Source organism: Rhinopithecus roxellana, chromosome 1, assembly GCF_007565055.1.
Source record: "Rhinopithecus roxellana isolate Shanxi Qingling chromosome 1, ASM756505v1, whole genome shotgun sequence".
NCBI classification, from domain to species: domain Eukaryota; kingdom Metazoa; phylum Chordata; class Mammalia; order Primates; family Cercopithecidae; genus Rhinopithecus; species Rhinopithecus roxellana.
In genome coordinates this window covers 130799803-130821978 of record NC_044549.1, presented here as the reverse complement: position 1 = coordinate 130821978, position 22176 = coordinate 130799803, and the positions used below count along the sequence as shown (strand labels likewise).

General features: G+C 52.9%; 1 protein-coding gene and 2 non-coding genes across 12 annotated transcripts; all 3 read left to right on the top strand.

Moving 5' to 3' along the window:
- Positions 1 to 301: 301 nt before the first annotated feature.
- Positions 302 to 21674, top strand: EIF4G1 (eukaryotic translation initiation factor 4 gamma 1). 10 transcript variants are annotated; one of them, XM_030931216.1, is made up of 33 exons: positions 302 to 481; positions 1297 to 1353; positions 1570 to 1663; positions 1953 to 2039; positions 3134 to 3310; positions 3524 to 3623; positions 5413 to 5525; positions 6356 to 6448; positions 6653 to 6719; positions 7018 to 7833; positions 8099 to 8187; positions 8280 to 8466; positions 8557 to 8690; positions 8819 to 8977; positions 9144 to 9332; positions 9519 to 9716; positions 9939 to 10085; positions 10616 to 10852; positions 11004 to 11108; positions 11215 to 11374; positions 11586 to 11686; positions 12241 to 12343; positions 12595 to 12697; positions 12929 to 13161; positions 13297 to 13415; positions 13541 to 13713; positions 14968 to 15093; positions 15246 to 15327; positions 17309 to 17407; positions 17515 to 17649; positions 17771 to 17852; positions 17988 to 18128; positions 21046 to 21374. In XM_030931216.1, exons 3-33 carry the CDS (start codon positions 1604 to 1606, stop codon positions 21225 to 21227), a joined length of 4797 nt encoding a protein of 1598 aa, XP_030787076.1. In that variant the 5' UTR covers positions 302 to 481; positions 1297 to 1353; positions 1570 to 1603; the 3' UTR covers positions 21228 to 21374. The 10 variants fall into 10 exon arrangements, with proteins under 10 accessions (XP_030787076.1, XP_030787091.1, XP_030787081.1 ...); XM_030931231.1 differs by having other exon boundaries at positions 309 to 481; positions 1893 to 2039; XM_030931225.1 differs by having other exon boundaries at positions 390 to 481; positions 9147 to 9332; positions 21046 to 21673.
- On the top strand, positions 7889 to 7957 carry LOC115892209. The gene has a single exon (XR_004052096.1). It is a non-coding gene; the product is annotated as a small nucleolar RNA SNORD66 (small nucleolar RNA).
- LOC115892208 lies at positions 11431 to 11506 on the top strand. The gene has a single exon (XR_004052094.1). It is a non-coding gene; the product is annotated as a small nucleolar RNA SNORD66 (small nucleolar RNA).
- Positions 21675 to 22176: the final 502 nt, after the last annotated feature.

Below are 22176 nucleotides of genomic sequence, written 5' to 3'. Positions count from 1 at the left end.
GTGATCCGCCCACCTTGGCCTCCAAAAGTGCTGGGATTACAAGCGTGAGCCACCGCGCCCGGCTTTTTTTTTTTTTTTTTTTGCCGAGTCTTTAATCTCAGTTTCTCAGGCCCCAACCAGCACTTCGCCTTGTACTTAGCATGCACTCAATAAATGGTTGCTTAAAGTATGAATGAACTAAAGAATTGCGGAACAGACAGAGACCCAGAGGGGAGTCGGTCCCGGAGCCTCAAAGTTCGGGAGGGGACACGGGGGCGGGCTGTGGCTGTCATGTGACGGGGCGGGGCAAATCCCATGTGCTCGGCGGCGCAGAGCGCCCGGCGCGTCTCCGCCCCCTGCGCCGGTCACGTGGGGGCGCCGGCTGCGCCTGCGGAGAAGCGGTGGCCGCCGAGCGGGATCTGTGCGGGGAGCCGGAAATGGTTGTGGACTACGTCTGTGCGGCTGCGTGGGGCTCGGCCGCGCGGACTGAAGGAGACTGAAGGTAAAGCCGCCATGTCCGGGCCCGACCCTGCCCCCCCACCCCCTCCCCCCGCATCCGCCGCCATCCGGGCCGGGACCGGCCACCCTGCGCCGCCGCCCCAGCGCCCTGGCCCCGCGGCCCGAGCCCGGGCCCCGGCCCGCCAGGGCCCAGATCCCCGGCCCACGTGTGCCTGGCCCGGCCCGGCCTGGCTGCTGGGTGGGGGTGGGGAGCGCAGGGCCGGACTATGCAGGCCCCGCGGGCTGGGAGGGCGCCGGGTTCGTCGCCGCGAAATGCCACCTCGGCCTGACCCGAGGAGGCCCGGCAGCCCACGGGCGCAGGTACCACGGCTCCCGGCCCGCTGCCCCCTCCCCCCTTCGCGGCCGGGCCGCCGGGAAGTGACACGTTGTTCTTTGGCACTGGCCCGCGCTGCGCAGGGAGGGCGCAGGGGAGGGAGGAGGTGGCGGCGGGCAGGGAGGAGCCCCCGGCCCCGCCCGCCCTCCGGGCCGACCCTCACTTGCCTGAAACCGGCTCCTCGACGGCCGCCGCCCGCCTGGCCTTTTAGGGCCTGACTCCCGCCCTTCCTGGCCTACACTCCTGGGCGGCGGCAGGCCTAGCTTCTGGCCCAGTGCGGGTTCCCTGGCGGCAGGCGTATCTTGTGTGCCCCTGGGCCAGGCCCGAACCCGGTGTCCCCGGGTGGGGGGTGGGGACACCACGGCCGAAGCAGCTAGCTCCGTTCGTGATCCGGGAGCCTGGTGCCAGCGAGACCTGGAATTTCCGGTCTGGTTGGTCTTGGGCCCTGCGGAGCCAGGTTGATACCCCTCACCTCCCAACCCCAGGCCCTCGGATGCCCAGAACCTGTAGGCCGCACCGTGGACTTATTCTTAATCGAGGGGGTGAGTGAGGGGACTGTTTGAGTAGACCAGGGGTTGGTTGGAAGTGATGTGGGATTGACAGCATGTTGGTGGGGACAGGCTCTGTCTTTTCTGCTTCACCCTCTTGGCATCTCTGGTACTCCGTATGGGATCCAGCCTTGCATCAACCCTTCCACCGCCCCATTTGCCTTAAGCTTGGGTCCCTTCCTCTTCCTGAGCGCCACTCTTTCCCAACAGGTGCTGGGGGGACCCTGATGTGGCACCAAATGAAATGAACAAAGCTCCACAGTCCACAGGCCCCCCACCCGCCCCATCCCCCGGACTCCCACAGGTAATTAGGGAGGAATTAGCAGGGGTGGGGGTGGGGGAGACCAGGCAGTCGGGCAGGAACAGGTTCCAGCCTTTGGATTTTCCTACCCCCATCTGTGTCAGGGCAAAGTGCAGCCGCCTGCTGCCAAATTGAGACAGGGCCCCTGGGCTGTCCCCGGGGGCTGTCACGGGGAGGGGGTATGTGGATTGTTAAGGCTCTTGCCGCAGATCTGCTCCCCTTATTTCACCAGCTTGGGTTTCTGCCCCACCTGGGCTTCCCCTCTTGCTGAACTCTGGTCTCCCCTCTTCAGCCAGCGTTTCCCCCGGGGCAGACAGCGCCGGTGGTGTTCAGTACGCCACAAGCGACACAAATGAACACGCCTTCTCAGCCCCGCCAGGTGAGGGGCTGTGGGGAGGGGAGTAGGGGACCTGGGTGGGAGCAGTGGAAAACTTTGGCCAATTTAGGCCTAAGATGGAAACTGGAGGCCCCGTACCTGGCCTTAATCCTCTGTGTTCTTTTATGCGGCTCTGCGCCTTGCCCTGTTGATTACTTACGGTGGCTGGTCCCTTGGATAGTATGTTGTCAATGAGGGTGGCATTACGGGGACCCTAGTGCATCTGATAATTGGGGGCAGTGCATTGGGCCCTGCTGGCAACTCTTGCTTTCCTATTTGCTCCTTTTACCGGAGGCTGCCATTGCTCTATTGCTCTCTCTGCTTTCTCTTTGGACTGTGGTGAGGTAAACACTCCAGCTGGTCCTTGCCTTTCTCTGTTCCGCAACTTCTTCCTTACTAAGTGGGAGGATTCTTGTCCTGTCCTATTGCCTCCATTCCCTCTCCCCGCCATCACCTTGGGGATAATTCTCTTCTTTCCTGTCCCCATGTGCTCTCAGGGAGGATTCAGGTCTCTGCAGGTAATACCCCTTTCCTAACCCTGGACGGTCTCCTGGTCTCATTCTTACCCTCCACTCTAGTCAGGGGCTAGACACAGGGAATGGGGGTCTTCAGGGTGGTGACTTGTTTGGTGTCCAGGTTCTCAGTTGGAGGCCGAGTGATGCATGTTAGGGGCTACATCTTGAAGAACGCGCATCTGGGGACTGGGAGGCTGTTGCATGTTATGGTTAGCTCCTCATTACGTGCTGGTGGAGCAGTGCATGCTGGGGGTATGTTGCCCGAAAGGGCCTTACTTAGGCATGATGCATCTGGGTGTTAGGAAGCCTCTGCAGAGGGGTAGTTTGGTACAGATGACATGCGTATGCATGGCAGTGAGAGAGTAAATCTATACGGGGTGCAAACTGTACATCTGAATTTGGAGGGCGTGTGTGTGTTCAAGAAGCTGCTTAACCATTGGGTCAAGTGATCTTGGAAGGATTGGTCTCCATGTTCTGAAGGCCACAGTACTTCTTTCCAGGCTGTAGAGACATTGTGGAGTGGCTGTTTTTTGTCCACTTTCTCCTCTTTACAATGCCAACTGCTTTCCTCCCTCCTGACAGCACTTCTACCCTAGCCGGGCCCAGCCCCCGAGCAGTGCAGCCTCCCGAGTGCAGAGCGCAGCCCCTGCCCGCCCTGGCCCAGCTGCCCATGTCTACCCTGCTGGATCCCAAGTAATGATGATCCCTTCCCAGATCTCCTACCCAGCCTCCCAGGGGGCCTACTACATCCCTGGACAGGTGAGGCTGGGGGCTTGGAGCCTAGAAGCCACAGACCCATATACTTCTCACTTCCCTAACCCTGACCCGCCAGTTCCATTCCTTTTCCAGAGGTGGGACTTACTCCTGGTCATTGCCAAGAGTTGGCTTGGCTTGTCTTGACCTACATTCTTTTTGGAGTCTGATATGGAACTCATAGCTCCCTCAACTCTTTCTCTCCCCCTCCCCCACCAGGGGCGTTCCACATATGTTGTCCCGACACAGCAGTACCCTGTGCAGCCAGGAGCCCCAGGCTTCTATCCAGGTGCAAGCCCTACAGAATTTGGGACCTACGGTAAGCAGGGGAGGGAGTCGGAGGGGAGATCAAGCCCAAGGGAGCATCTAAACTCATCTGCTGATTTCTAAAGCAGAAGACCCTTCCCAGGCTTGGCTTTTGGTCTAAACATGATAAGGTTAATAGGTGGTAGGGATTGGTGCTTAATATTTAACTGGTGTTGATTGTGGGGAGAAAATGTGATTCTGTTGCCAGGAGAGTTTAGGGTCTTCCCCACATCAGGGAATGTAGGATCAGGCATCAGCCTGAGAGCCTATTAGTAGGCTTTCCCTGTGACATTTCTTCCATGGTTGAGAACACATGTAATGCAAATTTGGGAGGGTTTTGTAGCTATTTTTTATTTATATTCTAGGAAAGGATTAGTCTGTTCTTTATGGCAGTGGTTTCCAAGTGTTTTGATCACCTATCAGGAAGAGTTTTGAGTATGAATCTCTCATACACATATGTTTTTGTTTATATGTATGCAAAATTTAAACAAATACACTCTTGCTTGTCGAAAACAAACAAGTGGAATTTAGGGATGAAGTTAAAGAATGCGCCCTGACCGGGCGAGGGATCTTGCCTGTAATCCCAGCACTTTGGGAGGCAAGGGGGAGCTGAGCGCGGTGGCCCATGCCTGTAATCCCAGCACTTTGGGAGGCTGAGGCAGGTTGATCACTTGAGGTCAGGAGTTGAGACCAGCCTGACCAACATAGTGGAACCCCGTTTCTACTAAATTTTATTGTTACTTTTATTTTCTTTTTGAGACAGAGCCTCACTCTGTCACCCAGGCTGGAGTGTAGTGGCACAATCTTGGCTTTCTGCAGCCTCCACCTCCCAGGTTCAAGTGATTCTCATGCCTCAGCCTCCCAAGCAGCTGGGATTACAGGCGTGTGCCACCACACCCAGCTGATTTTTGTATTTTTAGTAGAGACAGTGTTTCATCATGTTGACCAGGCTGTTCTCGAACTCCTGGCCTCAAGTGATCCACCTGCCTCGGCCTCCCAAAGTGCTGAGATTATAGGCGTGAGCCACCACGCCTGGCCCCATCTCAACTAAAAATACAAAAATTAGTCGGGCGTAGTGGTGCAGTCTTGTTATCCCAACTATTCGGGAGGCTGAGGCAGGAGGATCACTTGAACCTGGGACGTGGAGGTTGCAGTGAACCAAGATTGTGCCACTGTATTCCAGCCTAGACAACAGAGTGAGACTCCATCTCAAAAAAATGCATATATATTTAAGGGGAAAAAAAGAACGCACCCCACTTTGGACGTAGTTTGCTTTAAGGAATTAATTTTTCTTCATCTTGAGCCTAGCTCATAATGTTACTTTGTTTCTTTGCCCGTTTGTTAAGGGGTGGAGACAGGAACTGGACTCAAGTTAAATGGAACAGGGTTGTCAAATCTCTTTCATTCCCAGCCAAAGACCTGGTTCTGTTTCAGGTTCAGAGTATGTGTGTACACGTTGATAGCGGGTGGGGTACATACATGAGAGTAACTTGCATGGTAGAAAGACAGACGTAAGTCTTCTTGGTTGCTGGTGTGTGGTGGGTAGAGAGTGCCTGCCTATGAGGAGTGTGTGTGTGTGTGTGTGTGTGTGTGTGTGTCAGTGTTAGGAATTCTTGTAAACGCAGTTCAGACTGGTTCCCCAGCTTTGACAGACACCTGATTCCCTGGGGGAGGAGGGCAGGGCAGGGCAAGAGGCCGGCTGTGGGTGTTGAGAGGTTTTGGGGTGGGAGGTGTCAAGCAGGCATTAGGATATGGTTGGGCCCTGACGCTACCACCATTCTTCTCCGTCCCCCTCCCCCAAGCTGGCGCCTACTATCCAGCCCAAGGGGTGCAGCAGTTTCCCACTGGTGTGGCCCCCGCCCCAGTTTTGATGAACCAGCCACCCCAGCTTGCTCCCAAGAGGGAGCGTAAGACGGTGAGTAGCAGCGAGGGGCTCCGGGACATCTGGGAAGGGGAGAATCAAGGTCAGATGCTGCTGGGACATTGTGCTGGAAAGAACAGTGACTTGAGGAGGAAGGAGCTGAGAGTGGGCAGAGAATGGGGTCTGTGGAGGGCTTAGGTTCTTTGTAAGATACTAAGATTTCAGCATAGAAGCAGGTCATGGGAAGACTGAAGTGGCTAGCGAGGAAGTTCCTGCGAGACCTGGGTGCTGGGAGGTTGGAAGAACTATGCTTGCTTTTGGGTTTCTGGTGGCTTGCCTTGGAAATGGTTTGTTTTCTGTGGCCCCAGCCCCCATCCCCACCCGGCCCCCCCCAGTCCTGGAAGCTCTCAAGGCCTCCGCCTCTGCTCAGTCCTCAAGCCCTGGGCGTGGTGCCCAGAATAGGGTGCCAGAGCTGGGGAAGCCGCTGAGTCACCCTAGCTCCACCTACTGGATCTGGGCCCTGCCCCCAGAGATCAGGCACACTAGCCACAAGTGAGCCGATTGGGTGCTAGATGGGGGTCTTGGGCCCCAGGGTGTGCAGCCACTGACTTGGGGACTGCTGGTGGGGTAGGGATGAGGGAGGGAGGGGCATTGTGATGTACAGGGCTGCTCTGTGAGGTCAAGGGTCTCTTAAGGGTGGGAGCTAGGGCAGGGACTACAAGAGCAGCCAGATGGGCTGAAAGTGGAACTCAAGGGGTTTCTGGCACCTACCTACCTGCTTCCCAGTGTGGGGTGGGGAGTTGGCCCAGAGTCTTAAGAGTGGGGCAGGGTGGACAGGTGGGCTCTTCCTGCTTCCCACTCATCCCATAACTTTCTTTCCCCAGATCCGAATTCGAGATCCAAACCAAGGAGGAAAGGATATCACGGAGGAGATCATGTCTGGGGCCCGCACTGCCTCCACACCCACCCCTCCCCAGGTACTGTCTGCTTTTTGAGCGATACCCTGACTGGGATGTCTGTTCTGCCCTGGACTCCCAAGTCTCTGGATCTTTTCTTTCAACTAAGGGATTTATTTCCCTGCTTTCCTGGATTTCTAGGCAGAGCTAAAGTAGAAATGGCTCTAGTAAAGAAGGGTTGTGGGACTCTTCAGTGCAAACTTGGTAACCCTTTGTGTCCTGCAGACGGGAGGCGGTCTGGAGCCTCAAGCTAATGGGGAGACGCCCCAGGTTGCTGTCATTGTCCGGCCAGGTAAGTAAGCGGGTGGGATGGAGCTTTTACGGGGAAAGGGAATGTTGACAGTTTGCTGTCACCTCGTTGCTGAGGTGGTGGAGTGACTTGAACTGGGTACCAGAGAAGGATGACTTAGATTGCAGGTCGTGGGATTTTGAGGGTGAATTGGGTTTTGGATGAAAGTGGAAGTATAGCTTAGGTGGGAGATGACGACGTGGGAGTGTTAAGTTAGAAGTGCCTTGGCTGGAGGATGGGGAGGAACAGCAGCAGTGAAGCACTTGCCTTTAGTTGCTCATTCTTCCTTCCTATGGTGCAGATGACCGGTCACAGGGAGCAATCATTGCTGACCGGCCAGGGCTGCCTGGCCCAGAGCACAGCCCTTCAGAATCCCAGCCTTCGTCACCTTCTCCGACCCCATCACCATCCCCAGTCTTGGAACCAGGGTCTGAGCCTAATCTCGCAGTCCTCTCTATTCCTGGGGACACTATGGCAACTATACAAATGTCTGTAGAAGAATCAACCCCCATCTCCCGTGAAACTGGGGAACCATATCGTCTCTCTCCAGAACCCACTCCTCTCGCCGAACCCATACTGGAAGTAGAAGTGACACTTAGCAAACCGGTTCCAGAATCTGAATTCTCTTCCAGTCCTCTCCAGGCTTCCACTCCTCTGGCATCTCACGCAGTGGAAATTCATGAGCCTAATGGCATGGTCCCATCTGAAGATCTGGAACCAGAGGTGGAGTCAAGCCCAGAGCTTGCTCCTCCCCCAGCTTGCCCCTCCGAATCCCCTGTGCCCATTGCTCCAACTGCCCAACCTGAGGAACTGCTCAACGGAGCCCCCTCGCCACCAGCTATGGACTTAAGCCCAGTCAGTGAGCCAGAGGAGCAGGCCAAGGAGGTGACAGCATCAGTGGCACCCCCCACCATCCCCTCTGCCACTCCAGCTATGGCTCCTTCAGCTACTTCCCCAGCTCAGGAGGAGGAAATGGAAGAAGAAGAAGAGGAGGAGGAAGAAGGAGAAGCAGGAGAAGCTGAGAGTGAGAAGGGAGGAGAGGATCTGCTCCCCTCAGAGAGCACCCCCGTTCCAGCCAACTTGTCTCAGAATTTGGAGGCAGCAGCGGCCACTCAAGGTAAGGTTTGGTTGGGTGGTAGAGGTAGGGTGGGCTAGGGGATGTGGTTCCTTGCCCTCCTTGATGACCTCCCGTTTTTGCCATGTTTCTGGGTCATAGAGGCCCTGCAATGGAATCTGAGAACTAGATTAAGGATTTTTAAGCCTAAAGACGGTGATGCAAAGGGAAAATATTGTACTTTGGCTGCTTTTTATTTCCCAGGGATTAAGGGTACTCCTTAAATTATTGGCAAAGACCCATGCTTTTATTTATTTTTTAAAATTAGTGGCAGTATCTGTGCCAAAGAGGAGACGGAAAATTAAGGAGCTAAATAAGAAGGAGGCTGTTGGAGACCTTCTGGATGCCTTCAAGGAGGTAAGGGAGCAGAAAACGGGAGGGGAGAGGGCCAAGTCGAGGTATGGAACAGTGGTCATTGTGCAACCAAAACTGGTGTTCTGTTGTTCTAGGCAAACCCGGCAGTGCCAGAGGTGGAAAATCAGCCTCCTGCAGGCAGCAGTCCAGGCCCAGAGTCTGAGGGCAGTGGTGTGCCCCCACGTCCTGAGGAAGCAGATGAGACCTGGGACTCAAAGGAGGACAAAATTCACAATGCTGAGAACATCCAGCCCGGGGAACAGAAGTATGAATATAAGTCAGGTATGCCGAAGAAAGGGTTGAGAATGACTTGAGTTTTCTTATTAGGGCCACAGAAGACAGTATGATTGCTTCATTCTCTTTTCCTCGCAGATCAGTGGAAGCCTCTAAACCTAGAGGAGAAAAAACGTTACGACCGTGAGTTCCTGCTTGGTTTTCAGTTCATCTTTGCCAGTATGCAGAAGCCAGAGGGATTGCCCCATATCAGTGATGTGGTGCTGGACAAGGTTAGTGGCTTGAGTCAGGGAGGGGACGATAAGTTTGTGCTGGATGGATTGGGGAGGAGCCTGAGGTCCTGAAAGAGTAGTCAACTGCTCTAGCCTGCTTCTGAGACCTTTTCCTATCCTCTTTGCAGGCCAATAAAACACCACTGCGACCACTGGACCCCACTAGACTACAAGGCATAAATTGTGGCCCAGACTTCACTCCATCCTTTGCCAACCTTGGCCGGCCAGCCCTTAGCACCCGTGGGCCCCCAAGGGGTGGGCCAGGTGGGGAGCTGCCCCGAGGGCCGGTGAGTGGGGCTGGGTAAAGGGGCAGGTGGGTAAGGAGTGGGAGTGGATGATTCGCTTGTGTCTCAGTGCTGGTGGGGAGGGTTTTGCCCTGGAGGCTTGTAGTAGTGGTATCACATATTGTGCTGACTAGTTCCACGTCCCCTCTTGTCTTCATCCCTTGCTTAGCAGGCTGGCCTGGGACCCCGGCGCTCTCAGCAGGGCCCCCGAAAAGAACCACGCAAGATCATTGCCACAGTGTTAATGACCGAAGATATAAAACTGAACAAAGCAGAGAAAGCCTGGAAACCCAGCAGCAAGCGGACGGCAGCTGATAAGGACCGAGGGGAAGAGGATGCTGATGGCAGCAAAACCCAGGTACTGGCGAGTCCTGCTTTTGATCTCTCTCCATTTCTTCCCCAGGTCTGCCATCAGTGCCCTCTTTGCTTCTTTTTGTCGTTATCAGTAGCATCTGTCATGCCTAAGTCCCCACCACTCTCTCCTGTCCCTCTGAACAGCCTGTTCTGAGACCGTCACTGGAACTCTTGTCTCCTCTTCCTCCAGGACCTATTCCGCAGGGTGCGCTCCATCCTGAATAAGCTGACACCCCAGATGTTCCAGCAGCTGATGAAGCAAGTGACGCAGCTGGCCATTGACACTGAGGAACGCCTCAAGGGGGTCATTGACCTCATTTTTGAGAAGGCCATTTCAGAGCCCAACTTCTCTGTGGCCTATGCCAACATGTGCCGCTGCCTCATGGCGGTTAGTTTCCACTGGGTTCTAAATCTTATGGTCTAGTTGCCCATTTCTATTCCCAAGACTCCTTGAGTCCAGCTTCTTGGTTCTCCTCCAACTTGCACCTCTTCCAGCTGGAAGGAGGCAGAGCTGGGGCCAGATATCTTCCTGGGTCAGGTAGTTAAAGGCTCTTGGAGGGCCTTCCCTGCCCAGGACTAGTCTGAGTGTGACATTCTCTCCGACCTGCAGCTGAAAGTGCCCACTACGGAGAAGCCAACAGTGACTGTGAACTTCCGAAAGCTGTTGTTGAATCGATGTCAGAAGGAGTTTGAGAAAGACAAAGATGATGATGAGGTTTTTGAGAAGAAGCAAAAAGAGATGGATGAAGCTGCTACGGTGAGAAAACCCACTACCGATTCTACTCCCCCACTCAGCTCCTTCCCTCACCCAGATGCTACTCAACTGTAGAATTTGGAATGGAGATAGTGGTGTCTTGGGGATTTCTCTGGCTCAGAACTTTTTTTTTCCTTTTTGAGGCAGAGTCTCACTCTGTCACCCAGGCTGGAGTGCAGTGGCGTGATCTTGGCTGGCCTCCACCTCCCGAGTTCAAGCGATTCTCCTGCCTCAGCCTCCCAAGTAGCTGGGATTACAGGCATGTGCCACCATACCTGGCTAATTTTTTTGTATTTTTAGTAGAGACGGGGTTTTACCATGTTGGCCAAGCTGGTCTCAAACTCCTGACCTCAAGTGATCTGCCTGCCTCGGCCTCCCACAATCGTGGGATTACAGGCGTGAGCCACTCTATGCCCAGCCACCCTGCCTCAGGACTGAGTGCTTATTGCTAAGTTTGGATATCCAGGTAGAAAAGGGTTTTAGCCAAGTGGCTGGCTATGTTTTTGACACAATCCCTGTCCCGTGAATGGCAGGCAGAGGAACGAGGACGCCTTAAGGAAGAGCTGGAAGAGGCTCGGGACATAGCCCGGCGGCGCTCTTTAGGGAATATCAAGTTTATTGGGGAGTTGTTCAAGCTGAAGATGTTAACAGAGGCAATAATGCATGACTGTGTGGTCAAACTGCTTAAGAACCATGATGAAGAGTCCCTTGAGTGCCTTTGTCGTCTGCTCACCACCATTGGCAAAGACCTGGACTTTGAAAAAGCCAAGGTAGAGGTCCTTGCATCTGGAGGGGGATGGGCTGAACCATGTGGGGCTCACTGAGCCACAGTGAGGGGGCGGAAGGCCTGAGGAGGGGTGGGGCCTGCAGTTATAGGTGAGACATGAGAAGTTCCTGGTCTGATGCCTTTCTCCTCCGTAGCCCCGAATGGATCAGTATTTCAACCAGATGGAAAAAATCATTAAAGAAAAGAAGACGTCATCCCGCATCCGCTTTATGCTGCAGGACGTGCTGGATCTGCGAGGGGTGTGTGTCCCCCTCCTCCCCACTGCCAGCCTGCTGCCTCCAGTTTCTGACACTGCCTTGTCTGGCCTTCCCTGACATCATCGTGACTGGCCCTCTGTCTCCACAGAGCAATTGGGTGCCACGCCGAGGGGATCAGGGTCCCAAGACCATTGACCAGATCCATAAGGAGGCTGAGATGGAAGAACATCGAGAGCACATCAAAGTGCAGCAGCTCATGGCCAAGGGCAGTGACAAGCGTCGGGGTGGCCCTCCAGGCCCGTCCATCAGTGAGTTCCAGGCTGGGATTGAGAAGGGAGCAGTGAAGAGACTGGGAGGTTATACTTTCCTCTGATGACTTCCTGTTAGTGCCACGTGTCTGGGCCACTGAGACCCCATGATGGAACTGAGGATCTGAGGAAGGGAGGCTGGGGGTGGCCCAAGGGGAAGGGGCTGCTAAGGTTTATTCATTATTCCAGTATGCGCCTCTTTTTGTGTCAGGCCGTGGACTTCCACTTGTGGATGATGGTGGCTGGAACACAGTTCCCATCAGCAAAGGTAGCCGCCCCATTGACACCTCACGACTCACCAAGATCACCAAGGTAGGGGTGTGTGTGGGAGTGGGTGATTCAACTCAGGTTTAGATCTTCATCCCCTCACTTTTCTAAGGTTGAGAAGGTGACAACTAAATGTTTCCTCTTAGACTAACTGGTTGGATTGCTAGAGACAGGACTACCAGCTGTAGAGGGAGGGTGGTACTCCCATTAGTCTGGACCAGTGTTTGGCAAACACACAAATGTGCCAGATCCAGCCCATTGATACATCCCAGGACCCAGTAGTGGTTTTTACATTTTAAAGTTGTGAAAAATCAAAAAGTGAATGGTAATTTATGCTGTGGAAATTAAGTAAAATGTAAATGTCAGTGTCCATGAAGTTTTATTGGAACACAGTCATAGCCATGCCTTTATCATCTACAGCTGGTTTCATGCTGCTGTGGCAGAAATGAGTAGTTGCAATAGAGACTGGCTCTTTATTAAAAAAGGTTTTCTGATCTCTGGACTGGGCCGTGCACTACCTGTTTGGCTGCATGTGGTGGTGCTGGCCAAGGGATTCAGCCAGGTTAGACCTATGACTCGACTCCTCTTTTCTTCTTCAGCCTGGCTCCATCGATTCTAACAACCAGCTCTTTGCACCTGGAGGGCGACTGAGCTGGGGCAAGGGCAGCAGCGGAGGCTCAGGAGCCAAGCCCTCAGACGCAGGTACGGAGGCAGTGTCAGGAGCTGGGTGGTTATCCGTCAGAGCTCCCTTGAGGAGAGAGCCTTTCCTGTTAGAGAGGCCTTCAGTACAAGGTAGTTAGGCGATGTAGGCAATAGAGGAGGTTTGTGTTGTGGTTCCAGGGATTGAACTGCTTTACTTTTGGGACTGGGACCAAGTATCTTAAACTGGCAAGTAGGGGATAAAATGCAGGAAAGGAGAAAAATACATTGATACGGATTTTCTGCATCCCCAGCATCAGAAGCTGCTCGCCCAGCTACTAGTACTTTGAATCGCTTCTCAGCCCTTCAACAAGCGGTACCCACAGAAAGCACAGATAATAGGCGTGTGGTGCAGAGGTGAGGTTTCCTGGACGTCTTTGTTATTCACACTGGGGGTACCATGATTGGGTTCTGGTTGTTGCCATGGGGTGGAAATTCTTCATACCTGTCCTGGTTGGAGCCCTTGGGTTAGATTGGGGCATATTCATTATGCCAAGAACAAGGCCCAACAGTTGCTCAGCATGTTGTGTAATTATATGAGTGCCTGGGCAGTGCAAGTGAGTGAAAATGTGCCTGTCTGTCTTCCAGGAGTAGCTTGAGCCGGGAACGAGGCGAGAAAGCCGGGGACCGGGGAGACCGCCTAGAGCGGAGTGAACGGGGAGGGGACCGTGGGGACCGGCTTGATCGTGCGCGGACACCTGCTACCAAGCGGAGTTTCAGCAAGGAAGTGGAGGAGCGGAGTAGAGAACGGCCCTCCCAGCCTGAGGGGCTGCGCAAGGCAGCTAGCCTCACGGAGGATCGGGACCGTGGGCGGGATGCTGGTGAGAGTCTGGGAGAGGAATGGAGGGAAAGGTGTTGGCTGCCTTGGGGCTAGCTGGTCCCCAGCTTTTTGAGAGCTCTGAATCTTGTTTGCTGGGGAGACTAAAAAGTCTCTAATCTGTGTTCTCTTCCCACAGTGAAGCGAGAAGCTACCTTACCCCCAGTGAGCCCCCTGAAGGCAGCACTCTCTGAGGAGGAGTTAGAGAAGAAATCCAAGGCTATCATTGAGGAATACCTCCATCTCAATGACATGAAAGTAGGCAGTGGGAGCGGTGTGTGATTGAGGAGTGGGCAGGGAGGGATCATGCTGGCAGGCATAGGGGTGCGTTGTGTGGGTCAGACAGTGACTGGTCTCTTCCTGCTGTGCCCTGCACCCCTCAGGAGGCAGTCCAGTGTGTGCAGGAGCTGGCCTCACCCTCCCTGCTCTTCATCTTTGTACGGCATGGTGTTGAGTCTACGCTGGAGCGCAGTGCCATTGCTCGTGAGCATATGGGGCAGCTGCTGCACCAGCTGCTCTGTGCTGGACACCTGTCTACTGCTCAGTACTACCAAGGGTATGACCAACTTCTCTGGGCCTCCCAATTTTACAGACCCACAATTTTTTATCTCCTTTTTGGGACCCCTGGAACCTTGCATAAGAATACAGGTTCCCTGGCTGGGTGTGGTGACTCACACCTGTCATCCCCAACACTTTGGGAGGCCAAGGTGGGTTGGATTGCTAGAGGATCACATGAGGTCGGGAGTTCTAGACCAGCCTGGCCAACATGGTGAAACCCTGTCTCTACTAATAGTACAAAAATTAGCCGGGCGTGGTGGTGCAGTAATCCCAGCGACTCAGGGGGCTGAGACAGAAGAATCGCTTGAACCTGGGAGGTAGAGGTTGCAGTGAGCCGAGATCGTGCCATTGCACTCCAGCCTGGGTGACAAAAGCAAAATTCTGTCTCAAAAGAAAAACCAGTATAGGTTCCTTGACCATCCTGGTCAACATAACTTTAGGGGCCTAAGTGAGGTGAAAACCATCTAAGGACACAGAGGTGGCCTTAGCTTGAGATCATTGCCCCCATGTCTAGAAAATGTTCCTGGGGGCCAGGCATGGTGGCTTACGCCTGTAATCCCAGCACTTTGGGAGGCCGAGGTGGGCGGATCACAAGATCAGGAGATCGAGACCATCCTGGCTAACATGGTGAAACCTCATCTCTACTAAAAATACAAAATATTAGCCGGGCGTGGTGGTGGGCGCCTGTAAGTCCCAGCTACTCGGGAGGCTGAGGCAGGAGAATGGCGTGAACCCGGGAGGCGGAGCTTGCAGTGAGCCGAGAGCGCACCACTGCACTCCAGCCTGGGCGACAGAGCAAGACTCTGTCTCAAACAACAAAAAAAAATTAGGCCGGGCGCGGTGGCTCAAGCCTGTAATCCCAGCACTTTGGGAGGCCGAGATGGGCGGATCACGAGGTCAGGAGATCAAGACCATCCTGGCTAACATGGTGAAACCCCGTCTCTACTAAAAATACAAAAAACTAGCCGGGCGAGGTGGCGGGCGCCTGTGGTCCCAGCTACTCGGGAGGCTGAGGCAGGAGAATGGCGTGAACCCGGGAGGCGGAGCTTGCAGTGAGCTGAGATCTGGCCACTGCACTCCAGCCTGGGCGACAGAGCGAGACTCCTTCTCAAAAAAAAAAAAAAAAAAAATTAAAACTTAAAGAAAAATTTCCTGGGGGTTCCATAGTTGATCCCTTAGCCATGCCATGTTGCCCCAGAAGGAAGAGTGGGGACCTGGCCTAGAATGTCTTGACTTTGAATTGCCTTTGCAGGCTGTATGAAATCTTGGAATTGGCTGAGGACATGGAAATTGACATCCCCCACGTGTGGCTCTACCTAGCGGAACTGGTAACACCCATTCTGCAGGAAGGTGGGGTGCCCATGGGGGAGCTGTTCAGGTAAGTCCCCTGGGTGGAATTCAGGGGAGGTAAAGAACAGAGGAAAGGTGGTAGGGAAACGTGCTGGGTTGGATACCCTGGTTTGGAGGGAGATGGAGAAGTGGCGAGAGAACTGTGGAGGCTGTCAACATTAGGTTTTTCTCTTCTTGTAGGGAGATTACAAAGCCTCTGAGACCGCTGGGCAAAGCTGCTTCCCTGTTGCTGGAGATCCTGGGCCTCCTGTGCAAAAGCATGGTGAGTGAGGGCCAGGAGTCCAGAGATGCCTCCCACGGTGTGGTTTTGGCTGTTTGCTGTGGCCCTGAAGCTTCATGGTCCATTGGTGGAGTGGAGTGATGGTGATGGCAGGACTGTGTTGGTACCTGGGAGAGGAATTACTGAGGTGGGCCATCTCCCGCACACCAGTTCCTATCATGAGTTCTGGCCAAGACTGGAGGAGAATGGCAGTCTTAAGACCCTATGCCCATGATTGATGCATTTATTTATTCATTCATTGAACTAGGGTTTTGTTGATCATTTATCATATATTAAGCACTAGGGATACAGCAATGAATAAAACATAAACAAGTTGGTAGAGAAAAAGGAAGAAATGACAGCTTGATAAAAACAGTACAGCGTGAAACAAAATAGTTGAAGTAGAGTGGAGTATCTTAAGTACTGTGGGGTTGCAAAGGAATATTTGACAATATTCGTGACAGCAGGCTTTTCCTCAGGGTGCCGAAGTGGCTTTGTGAAAGTTAATTGGTAACTAGCAAATGTAAAGGCAAAAAGATGGGGAAAAGTAAGTTGAGTGTGGTACTTAGTGGAAGTGAGAAGTTGGGGTGAGTGTGTGCAGTTTCAAGGGTTCAGCCGTCTTGAACCTGGAGGAATCACACTTGGGATTTAAAGGAATTGTTATGTCAACATCATTTAATTCTTTTAAATAGATGTGTACCAGGACAAGTTGTTGTTTTTTAACAACAGATAAGCGTATTGAACTATTTGTGTATTTCATCCACTCCAAGGTGCCATAGATTATAAGATATTCTTTATGTGCTGTTAAGAAAGAAAAGACTGGGCCGGGCGTGGTAATCCCAGCACTTTGGGAGGCCGAGGCAGGTGGATCACCTGAGGTCAGGAGTTGGAAACCAGCCTGGCCAACATGATGAAACCCTGTCTCTACTAAAAATACAAAAAAGTTAGCTGGGCATGGTGGTGCGCACCTGTAGTCCCAGCTACTCGGGAGGCTGAAGCAGGAGAATTGCTTGAACCCAGGAGGGGCAGGTTGCAGTGAGCCGAGATTGTGTCACTGCACTCCAGCCTGGGCGACAGAGCAAGACTCCATCTCAAAATAAAAAAAGATATATATTGGCTGTAAGACAACTTTCAGTTAAAATGGGGAAAAAATGGACATGTTTTAAAATATATGAACTGCAATAATCTTGCTAAGGGCCAGTGCCATTATTCTGTTATGAAGAAAAGAATGATGTCTTCATAGTCGATTGCCTCTTGCAGAAAATGCACTCAGACTGCTGGTTTTATGAGGATTTTTAAAATTCATGTTAGGGGTGGGGTGTATCTGTGTCTAACATTTTCTGGGCTTAAGAAACAAGCATACTTGTTAGAAGTTGTCCCTTCCTAGAGGACTTTACATCGTTTTTCCTACCCTAGTGTCATAGCAATGTGGTGGGCAAGTTCTCTTTTATTTCATTTTATTTATTTATTTTTTTCGAGACAGTCTCACTTTGTCATCCAGGCTGGAGTGCAGTGGCATGATCTCGGCTCACTGCAACCCTCGCCTTGGGTTCAAGCGATTGTCCTGCTTCAGCCTCCTGAGTAGCTGGGATTACAGGCACCCGCCACCACGCGTGGCTAATTTTTGTATTTTCTGTAGAGACAGGGTTTTGCCATGTTGGTCAGGCTGGTCTCCAACTCCTGACCTCTGGTGATCTGGTGATCTCGCGCCTCCACCTCTCAAGAGTGCTAGGATTACAGGTGTGAGCCACTGCGCCTGGGATGAGTTCTTATTTGGGTGGTTATTTGACTGACGTCTGTACCCTGCACTAGACTATAGGAATGGAAGGGCTGTGCCTGTTAGTACTTCTATAGCATCTTTAACGCCTAGCAGGTACCTAGTAGGCTTTCAGTAAATATTTGTTGGATTCATGTGGTAGAGCTGTTGGGTCCTTGGAGAGAGAGAGCGAGCGTTGGTAAGTTGGGTTGGTCTTGTGTTTTCCAGGGTCCTAAAAAGGTGGGGATGCTGTGGCGAGAAGCCAGGCTTAGCTGGAAGGAATTTCTACCTGAAGGCCAGGACATTGGTGCATTCATCGCTGAACAGGTTTGGGGCTGGAGTTGGGTTAATTTTAGCATTTGAGGCTGGCCAGTCTTCTTTCTTGTCTCACGTTGGCAACCTCACCTCTTAATTGCGGGCCTTTTCCATTGCAGAAGGTGGAGTATACTCTGGGAGAGGAGTCGGAAGCCCCTGGCCAGAGGGCACTCCCCTCCGAGGAGCTGAACAGGCAGCTGGAGAAGCTGCTGAAGGAGGGTAGCAGTAACCAGCGGGTGTTCGACTGGATAGAGGTAGGTTTCTCCTGGATATCGGTAAAGGAGAGGTAGTTCTTAGGGTGGGGCTGGGGGGTAGCAAGAATGAAGACTGAAGGGCACAATTCAGAGTTGGGGGTCATTTGTTTCTCCCATATAGGCCAACCTGAGTGAGCAGCAGATAGCATCCAACACGTTAGTTCGAGCCCTCATGACGGCTGTCTGCTATTCTGCAATTATTTGTAAGAGGAACCAGGGAAATGGAGGGGCAAGGGTGGGCCTGACAGACAGTGGAGGGAGGTGGGTGTCAGCCTTGGCCTCCCAGTTCTGAACTGGGTTAAGGGTATATTGCTCCACTCATCCCTGTCTTCTTGTAGTTGAGACTCCCCTGCGAGTGGATGTTGCAGTGCTGAAAGCGCGAGCGAAGCTGCTGCAGAAATACCTGTGTGATGAGCAGAAGGAGCTACAGGCACTCTACGCCCTCCAGGCCCTTGTAGTGACCTTAGAACAGCCTCCCAGTAAGAGCCAGGCCACGGGGACAGGGGTGGGTTGGAGGGACTTCCAGACAGCAGGGCATCAGACCCTTCATGGAAGGGTCTTAACCCAGGAAAGGTAGGTAGTCATTAGAGAGCAAAATGCCCTCAGGGTTTCATTCCTTCCTCTTAATGTTTGTGTTGTGTTGTTCCTACCAGTGGAAGGAGTTAGCCTTGAAGGTTGACTGCCTGTTTTGTGCCTAGCCATGTGTTTGATGCCAACAGTGCAGAGGTGATAAATGATAGGATCTTCTCAGTACCGTGTGCCCCCATGGCGTGGCACAGGACTGAAATGCTTTGCTTACCGTGCCTCATGTAGTCCTCACAAATGTTTAGGGTAGATGGTATTACCCCTATTTTCCACATGAGGAGACCGAGGTTTAGGTGAACATGTCTCAGGTTATGCGTTCAGCACATACGTATGTGTCAGGGCACTGGCATGCTCACAGAAAGGAAGCCGAGCAATTTCCTGTGCTGGCATGGAGTTAGTACTGGCGTGAGCAATGAGCCTGGGAAGACGGGTGCTTTCGGAGGAAGGACACCTGGTCTGAGGGATAATGGGTGGGAATTCGCTCCATGACAACTGGGAAGGTTGGGGGGAGAATGCTTGAAACGAAGGCACTATGTGTGTTCTTTCTACCTGTGGTAGGGAGAACTTGACACAGGGAAAAGAAATATTGAAGAAAGGCCAGTGTGGGAGAGCACAGCAACCAGTCCTAAGTGAGGCAAGATGGGGCTGAAGAGAGGGATGTGGGCCTGACCACACAGGGCCAGGTGTAAGCCATGGCCAGAGTCTGGGGCTTATTTAGTCTGAGGGCAAGAAAAGGCCTTTGTGGGATTTTAAGCAAGGAATAAAGGAATTTGATTTTAGTTTTTAGATCATCCTGGTCATAGAGGGAAGAGTGGTTTGGAATGGGGTGAGAGTGGATATGGCAGTGTTAGCACAAGTGGCTCAGCCTTGCTGGTGACAGTGGAGAAGAGTGGGCAAATCAAGAGATACTTAGGAAATGGAGTTGGCAGCTTTTAGTTACACTGGTCTGGGGAGGGGCCATGAGAGATTAGAAGTCATGGATGACTCCCAGGATGGTTTTAAATCACGGTGGATTTAGAGGCCATAGTGTGATGTCATTTGCTGGGGTAGGCAGTGCTGGATCAAGTTGAGTTGTGGTCCTTGAGTAAGGGAATCAAGAGATGTCAGCTCGATAGCTGGGGTATCTGGGTCCTTTTGGAAAAGAAGAGGTCAGGGCAGGAGGCAGCTTTGAAATGCTGGCACAGAGTAACTCATGTGCAAGTCATAAGAGGATATGGGCTTGCCTGAGGGAGAATGATAAGGGCCTGAGATACAGCCCCAAGGAGGTGGAGGAGACATACTGGTAGGGACCGAAAGAGGACAGGCCCCTCTGAACAACCAAGGACAGAAATTTGAGGAGAGGGATGTGGTTGATAATGCTAGATGCTGCTGTGAGTGTTTGTAGGAGCAGGCCTGAAAATGCAGGATGTCTGGAATATAAAATCAGAGGCCACCCTGGCAAAAACAGTATTTAGTGGGGCAGGGGACAGATTCTGGGTCGGAAAGGACTGAGAAATAAGTGAGACAGAAGGGAAAACATCAAGTGTAGACAAAATCTTTTATTAGCTGTAATATAGTGGTTGAAAACAGGGCTTTTTGTTTTTAGGTGGGAGAAACTTGGGCTTGAAAATATAGGGCAGAGTGCCTAATCAATGGGTTGAGGTCCCTGGGTGGGTATGCATGAGATTTGGAGTGTAAGAATGGGATAAATGGCCGCCAGGCGCAGTGGCTCAAGCCTGTAATCCCAGGACTTTGGGAGGCCAACACGGGCGGATCATGAGGTCAGGAGATCGAGACCATCCTGGCTAACATGGTGAAACCCCGTCTCTACTAAAAAATACAAAAAACTAGCCGGGCGAGGTGGCGGGCGCCTGTGGTCCCAGCTACTCGGGAGGCTGAGGCAGGAGAATGGTGTGAACCTGGGAGGTGGAGCTTGCAGTGAGCTGAGATTTGGCCACTGCACTCCAGCCTGGTCGACAGAGCGAGACTCACTCCTTCTCAAAAAAAAAAAAAAAAAAAAGGGATAAGTGAAGGTTCTGCCTTGCTGTGGGGTGGGGGTAGCAGGCGACTGTGCTCATAGGCAGAGTTTGTGACTTTGAGCCCGGGCATGCCCTGCAGAACATCCTGGCTTGAAGCACCTCGTAGATGGCTTGGTTTGGAAAGACTGGTAGTGCCTTGTGGGCACTGGGGTGGGTATGTTTCAGGGGTTATAGGACATGTGCTTGGGAAGGCCCCCCAGCAGCTAGGGGTTGAGGAGAAAAAGGGTCCAAACAGGTGATGCTTGAGTTGAGTCCTGAAGGAACGTGACAAGACGCAGTTTCTGACAAAGAATTTAGCATCCACAAAAGTGTCAAGGCCAGAGAAGGTGTGTATGTTGAGGAAATGTGTGCGGAAGGAAGGGAAATTGAGATCAGGAGTTGTCAGGATCTGTTTGGGGGGCAGTGAATGTTCAGGTTACATGTAGGATATATATAGGACTTCTGTGTATGATATATATAGGACTTTTAGTGATTTCCTAAATTCAGGAGTACCAATTCTGAATATAGTTTTCTCCATTAAATACACCATGGGCAGAGACGTTTCAGGCTGCCAAGGTGAGGCTCAGCAAGTTTGTAAGGTTTTTCCGATGGCCAAGTGACTCATTGCTGTGCAGCAGTTTTCAGATCATGAGATTAGCATCCTGTCAGAGGCCTAGTCACTCTGGAATGGTCACAAATGTCAGGATGGTGCGTCAGGGCCTTGTTTGAACAGTGGAGCCTGGGAGGGGTCCCAGGGGGTGGGCTGGGGTGGCGGTGGCGGGTCACCTCTAACTGTTGTCCTGCCTGCTTGCAGACCTGCTGCGGATGTTCTTTGATGCACTCTATGACGAGGACGTGGTAAAGGAGGATGCCTTCTACAGTTGGGAGAGTAGCAAGGACCCCGCTGAGCAGCAGGGCAAGGGTGTGGCCCTTAAATCTGTCACAGCCTTCTTCAAGTGGCTCCGTGAGGCAGAGGAGGAGTCTGACCACAACTGAGGGCTGGTGGGGCCGGGGACCTGGAGCCCCATGGACACACAGATGGCCCGGCTAGCCGCCTGGACTGCAGGGGGGCGGCAGCAGCGGCGGTGGCAGTGGGTGCCTGTAGTGTGATGTGTCTGAACTAATAAAGTGGCTGAAGAGGCAGGATGGCTTGGGGCTGCCTGGGGCCCCCCTCCAGGATGCCGCCAGGTGTCCCTCTCCTCCCCCTGGGGCACAGAGATATATTATATATAAAGTCTTGAAATTTGGTGTGTCTTGGGGTGGGGAGGGGCACCAATGCCTGCCCCTGGGGTCCTTTTTTTTATTTTCTGAAAATCACTCTCGGGACTGCCGTCCTCGCTGCTGGGGGCATATGCCCCAGCCCCTGTACCACCCCTGCTGCTGCCTGGGCAGGGGGAAGGGGGGGCACGGTGCCTGTAATTATTAAACATGAATTCAATTAAGCTCACTGCCTCTCTGCTTTATGGCCTGCTCCCTCTAGAGAAAGTGTGTATAGGTGGGGATCCTTCCCAGAGCTGGCACTGTAGCGCTGTTCCCTGTAACCTGGCACCCCTCCTGCCTCTTCCCCTGTCCATGATTGCAGGGATCTGAGGAGGTTTCCCAGAAGGTTGGGCCCTCAGGTGGGCTTGATGGGTGCCCTCCTGGTCCGGAGAGAAGGGAGATTAGTGATAGGACATTCTTGCTAGACTGCTCTCCTACCAGAATGAGTCAAGCTCCTGTATGGAGAAGGGTCTTGGATTTCGGGCTGTTTATAGTTGGAGAATCCCTTTATGGCTTCAAGGTGTCATCTGTAAAAGGAAGGGGCTGGATGCATCAAGGGAGGCTTTCCGGCCCCGTGTAGTGTGACTGGGCTGGCTTAGTGAGTGTTCGCCGCCCCTGCCTTCAGGTGGCAGTCGGGTCTGGGAGGAGAGGACTGGCGTTTTCGAACCGGTCCCAGGCCGCCTCT

Bases quoted from the DNA above. Each gene is read 5' to 3' on its own strand.
- EIF4G1 (XM_010366176.2), top strand. From the start codon at position 1,604: ATGAACAAAGCTCCACAGTCCACAGGCCCCCCACCCGCCCCATCCCCC. The intron at 11,687-12,240 runs GTAGGGGTGTGT...TTTCTTCTTCAG, and splicing joins GACTCACCAAGATCACCAAG to CCTGGCTCCATCGATTCTAA. The intron at 18,129-21,045 runs GTAAGAGCCAGG...GCCTGCTTGCAG, and splicing joins GACCTTAGAACAGCCTCCCA to ACCTGCTGCGGATGTTCTTT.